The sequence below is a fragment of the Brachyistius frenatus genome, unplaced genomic scaffold (assembly GCF_029030835.1).
Source record: "Brachyistius frenatus isolate BFR_SWC_R1_liver_20210118 unplaced genomic scaffold, ASM2903083v1 Contig_7, whole genome shotgun sequence".
Taxonomy (NCBI): Eukaryota; Metazoa; Chordata; class Actinopteri; family Embiotocidae; genus Brachyistius; species Brachyistius frenatus.
In genome coordinates, this window is record NW_027210606.1 from 524,541 (window position 1) to 530,276 (window position 5,736).

The 5,736-nt window shown below is 45.0% G+C and overlaps 1 protein-coding gene across 1 annotated transcript; it reads left to right on the top strand.

The window, feature by feature from the left end:
* The first annotated feature begins 1,347 nt into the window (after positions 1-1,347).
* Positions 1,348-4,485, top strand: LOC138615625 (homeobox protein Nkx-2.5-like). The gene is made up of 2 exons (XM_069689377.1): positions 1,348-1,992; positions 3,373-4,485. Exons 1-2 carry the CDS (start codon positions 1,572-1,574, stop codon positions 4,071-4,073), a joined length of 1,122 nt encoding a protein of 373 aa, XP_069545478.1. The 5' UTR covers positions 1,348-1,571; the 3' UTR covers positions 4,074-4,485.
* Positions 4,486-5,736: the final 1,251 nt, after the last annotated feature.

Genomic DNA, 5,736 nt, shown 5'->3' on the forward strand with positions numbered 1-5,736 from the left:
AACAAGGAGCGTCCACCTGCCTTGTGTCCGCAGAGAAAAAAACAGGCAGAGGGGTGACAGAGGCGAGGGGTCCCGCTGCAAAACGGAAAGGGGAGCTGATAGGAACAGATTAGGCCGGGCTAAAAACGTCAGTCAGTTTTCTAGGAGGAATTTTAATTGTCCCGGGGGGCCCTGCTTATCGGCCCACAGCGGTTATTAATACAACACGATAAAGAGGAGAGAGGGACACCGGGCACAGCTGGCAGCTGCTGGAGAACAGGGCTGGAGGGACACTATAAACCTGTAAAATCCAACATAGGTTTAGTCTATCGATATTCAGAGAGTCTAAATAATGTATAGCTACTCTGTGTTCAGCTGCAGCAGCAGAGAAAGATGGTGGGGCTTCAGTGGAGCCGTGAGTGAGTGACAGATTTAAAAGTCAAGCAGACATTTTTCTGACTCTGTTGTTACATATAATGGGAGAGTTTTCTTGAGTAATTCACACACATTGTCCTGATGTAAAGTCGGACAGGTCTGATGCTCTTTTTCAAACTTTTTTGAAGTGCGTGTTTAACCAACCTGTGGCTTCAGATTTTTTTTGAAGACACCGGTGGGAGCGGCCTACGGAGGAGTCAACTCAGCAAAATGATGTCTTTCTGGACATCTGTAAATAATGAGGTCTTGAATGCCTATTATAATATAATCTCCAAATCCAACATTTCGTCTAATTGATTTCGACCGCTTTAAGCCAACAGCCAAGCTTCTCTGGCCAATTCTGACAATAATATCGTCACCTTGTTCATTCAGCTACCGGGCAAACCCAAATCAACCAATGTTTGTGTGCTTATCAGAGAAAACCCCAATTCTGATTTGCTCTAATACAGTTCATCTACACGACAGAGGTTCCCCCTGACTGGATTATCCCTTGACCTGGCCGTTGACCCAGGTGTGCCACCACTGGCATTGCCTGAGCGGCACCGTGGGCCTCTGTAAAGAGCGCATATTTACGCATGAATCCATACAGGGATCACAAGGTGTTGGACCAATGTGGAATGTTGAAAACGGTAAATAACATTATTCAAATATTTTAAAAAGTGCCGGGCACATATTTACAGTTACCGATCCGAGCTATTAAAGTGCTAGCTACTTCAGCGAGTACAGAAAGATGAACACTGTGCCGCGGAGGGTGTTAGTAATGTTCTGTCTCCACCATATTCACAAAAATCATAAGAATACAAAATAATACACGCAATACGTCACATACGCTCCACCCTCCCTCTCTCTGTCTCTCTATCCCAAAATGCTCCTCTTCCAGCCCACACCGACTTTCCATTTCACACACACCCCTCCCCCTGACATCAGAAGAGGCAGAGGCGCTCCTTTGCTCCGGTCCAAACTCCACTTACAAAGGCCGACATTGTATCTGTCAGAAAGGAGACCTGCATGGACAAACCCGGGACTAATACCCATGTTTTCGTGCGATTTATGGCGATGAGGGATTCCAGAGGCTTAACGCACTTCCAATTACCAAAAAGGGGTTGTTAAACTCAATTATTTGCTAGAAAAAGAGTGGAAAAGGAGAAGGGGAGTGCATGTTACTCGGCGGGCTTCATTTCCTAGATGCTGCAGAGCAGGAGCTGGATGACATGATGCTGCAGAGCCCGCTCACCTCCACGCCGTTTTCAGTCAAGGATATCCTCAAGCTGGAGCAACAACAACAGCAGCAGCAGTCCGGGTCCCTGGAGCTCACGCACCGGGTCCACACCCAGCAGCACCTGTCCCGGTCTCCTCCCCACCAGCAGCAGCATTTCCAAACTGCGCCGTCCTGCATGCTCGCAGGGGCCCGCGACAGCCCTTCCTTCTCCGACGGAGAAGACAACTTGGCTTACCTGAGCGCGCTGGCGGTGCGGGAGGAGGACCGCGGGGAGACCAGCCTATCCCCGGACATGTACGTCCACCCCAGCCTGCAGGGAGCGAAGCTGGAAGCCACCGAGCTGGAGGAGCAGGAAACCAGTGAGTTCAAAGCTTCTACTGTAAAGGCTAGACAAAAGGCAACCGAGGACACGTGTAATGATAATTATCTTTGTAAAATGTAAAATAGGATTTTAAAGAGGAAATGAGATGTCAAAGATAAATTACAAATATAAGCAACTGTTTTGAATGTAGAATATCTGTTATTTTCAAGTGGCTACAAAATGATTTGCATAATTAGCCACAGAAATAAATTATCTTAACCTTAACCAAATTGCTGTTACGGCAAAATTATAGAAACGTTACCGCTGTTATGCACTATAGTTTAGTTTTATAACTAAAATATATAATTAACTGCAGTTTAATAGCAATGTAAAGAAACCGCTTAAAGCTTCAAACACAATGTGAGCCAACTGAAAAAAACAACAACATATTTTGTGTCTTTTTTTAAACAATGCTGTGGGTCCTTTTGGCCAATTAGTATGTTCCTTATTATTTGATCCCTTATGTGACCCTAAAGATGAAACAGCATTAAAATTCAGAATAGAGAAAAAGAGGTGTTGCAAAATGCCAAATAAAATTTGATACAAATATAATTGATCGTTTGATTAAAATGTAAATAGATTGGGTTCCATATACTTGTTTCAAATCTCTGCAGAGCAGTATTTGTCTTGGGAGGCCTGTTCTCGGCTCTCCCTCCTCCAGACGCCAGACAACATCCTAATAAAGAGCTATCAAATGGAAGTCCGTATCACCGCGGATGAGGCCTGAGACGAATCCAGAAAAGTCTGGACATGTCAAACACTTTCTAGTGGTTCAGCTGCGCGCCTGATACTCAGAGTCTGTTATGATGTGTGGACCATAAACCGACAATTAGTTTAAAGAGGCTTGTAAAAGAAATGACACCTAGAAGTAGCGCTAATAAACACAGACGCAGCGACCTCGGCTCCTCGCTACAGGGAACATATAATTATTCATTGAATATAAACTCAATAGATTTTGTGCTGCTTGTGCCATTCGAAGTTCAGGAAGTGCAGAAAATAACACGATTCAACCCTAAATCGGTTAAGTTTGTATTTAGCTTAAAAATGAAAGAACATTACTTCTTCCTCCCTAACAGGTCAACACACCTTTATTGTTTGAGCTTTTAGTTGTGCACCCTGATTAAACGATTTTGCAATTAAACTGTCAATTTCAAAAGAAACAATGTAAATGTTCCACCTTTGACCGTTGTGTCTGACAGATTTTGTTTGGATCTGACAGGTAGGTCTATTGAATAAAGTTTAACAGTGCTGCTTAGGTTAAATAGTGTATTTGGTGTAGACTGACATAATTGGCCCAGTATTCAGTACGTGCACGTGAGGAGAAACTGTTCATGGATTTTGGAGTTATTAAAACTTCGTATGTGACTTTCCTGTGCAGAGAACTGCGGGCTGGTGCCCAGGGAGGAGGCACCGGAGAGCGGGCAGGGCGACTCGGAGAGGCCGGTACAGAAGCAGAGGAGCCGGCGGAGACCCAGGGTGCTCTTCTCCCAGGCGCAGGTCTTCGAGCTGGAGCGGCGCTTCAAGCAGCAGCGCTACCTGTCCGCCCCGGAGCGAGAGCACCTGGCGACCACCCTCAAACTCACTTCGAACCAGGTCAAGATCTGGTTCCAGAACCGCCGCTACAAGTGCAAACGGCAGCGCCAGGACAAGTCACTGGAAGCGGCGGGGCAGCACCACCCCCCGCCGCCACGGCGCGTGGCTGTGCCCGTGCTGGTTCGGGACGGGAAGCCGTGTCTGGGCGGTGCGCAAAGTTACGCCGCTGCTCCGTACGGATCCAACCCGTATAGTTATAACGGATACCCGGCCTATACATACAACAACCCCGCATACAACAGCAACTATAGCTGCACTTACACTAGCATCCCCGCCCTTCCTTCGTCTAGCACCCCCAACGCCTTCATGAACATGAACTTGGGAAACGTGAGCGGCCTCGGTGGTTCCCCACAGGCCCAATCACATCAAGGGACAGCGGTCACATCCTGCCAGGGCTCCCTGCAGGGGATCCGGAGCCTGGTAGCCTCACCAGAACAGAACAAGTGTACAAGTTTTTCATTTTTGGTCAAACCACGACCTTTTTAGAATTGTGTATTAACTTGGTCAAAACATTTCAGGAAACAGTATTGCTTATATAATAGATGTGAGTTTGGATTCACCTGTCCGCTTACTCCAAGAATTATAGACAAAATAGTGTGCGTTAAGGCACGGGGTGTCACACAGGCTCATCTGAACAACCACAGTTTGAGGGATTTTTAAACATTTTTATTTTAGTTTTGTGGTCCAGTGTTTGTTGATATGCCATTTCGCAACTGGTAGAACTGAAGCACAGAGGTGACATTACGCACTAGTTTGTGCATTTTCCTTTATTTGAACTCAAAAATTGGATTCGTTTTTGAAGGACTGTTTTGGTATACTTTTGAGCTATAGAGAGACTGAATTGATTTAAAGTGTTTTTGGTTCAACGGAGAATTGTTTTAGCCTATTTCACATCTATTCAAATAAACCCAAGAGATTAAAGGAGATGCGTTTTGATTCTAAACACATTTAATCTTTTTTTCTATTTAAACTCTTTGTGTGTTGTTTGTGGTGTTTGAATGACAAAACACATCACAGTCACAGAACTAAAACTCTACGTAAAAAATGCAAAAAATAATATTACTAAACTGTATTTTTGCTTCCTATATCTAGTAACATGGTTTATCATAGTGAATCAGATGCACGGCGGCACATTTTGCTCATAAACATGTTAAGGGAAGAGTTGCTGGTTGAGGCCAGGCCACAGGAACTCTTTGTCTCGGTGCCAGGCGACGTGAAAGGAGGAAGTTATTCTCCATCTGAGGTCCTTAAAAGGACGCGATTAAGCACCTAAAATACCCCCGAAGAGCGAGCTGCAGCCGGGATAGGGAGCAGGAATAATGGCTCTTATTGGATTGTCAGACAAAAGGTGTGTGGTAGGCAGAGCCGGGCACTCAGCAAAGACAAAAGCGCACAGGGGCCGTGAGATTGACGTCCTAATATTCCCATTTGAGCGACAGGCAGCGGGTTATTCTGCGCAAAGAAGGGGACATTGAGAAAAAATTTGGTCACTTTTGTTCCCCTTTAGGAGGCTTTTTTTGTTCACGGAGAAAGGCTCTCCAAGATCCCCAGCCGCGAGGCTTCGGTGGCAGCCGGGCTCGAGGTGATGGCAGCGGGGAGGCGATTGTGTGAAAGAAGGGGGTATTATTGCTACAAGTTTCACCATTTATCCCGATGAGGAAAATGAAAGGGAGAATTTTAAGGGGGAGCCTGGTGGGTAGGAGGGAAGGATGTTCGAGTCCTGTAGCCTATTATTTCACTGGAAGGGTGTTATTTCAACCCAGACCGATGTTATTCTTACAAGTGATTGTAATCCTGGTCGGAAAAACGACTACCCTGATCTTAGAATGCCTATTTGGAAGGATATTTAAAAAAAAAATATTACAGACAGACTGTAATATTCCAGTGATGTCGCAGGGCAAAGGTCCTTACTACGCACCACTGGTGAAAGTGAAGTTCTGATAAGAATAGTCTACGGATTCAGTGGAAACAAGGGCGCAAAACAAAAATCGAATTGGAATGGTCAGTTGTTGGTTCAATTATTCCAAACCAAATCTAATTTACATTTTAGAATTGGTCAGCGTTTAAGTTAGTGCAAACGAATTACTAGTGAATGAATTGTTCGCAAAATAATTGGATTTCAGTCGTTTATCCAGCAAAATGTCAAATA

Excerpts from the sequence above, each read along its gene's own strand:
- LOC138615625 (XM_069689377.1), top strand. The coding sequence starts at position 1,572 with ATGTTACTCGGCGGGCTTCATTTCCTAGATGCTGCAGAGCAGGAGCTG. Across the intron at positions 1,993-3,372 it reads GCTGGAGGAGCAGGAAACCA|AGAACTGCGGGCTGGTGCCC; the intron begins GTGAGTTCAAAG and ends TTTCCTGTGCAG.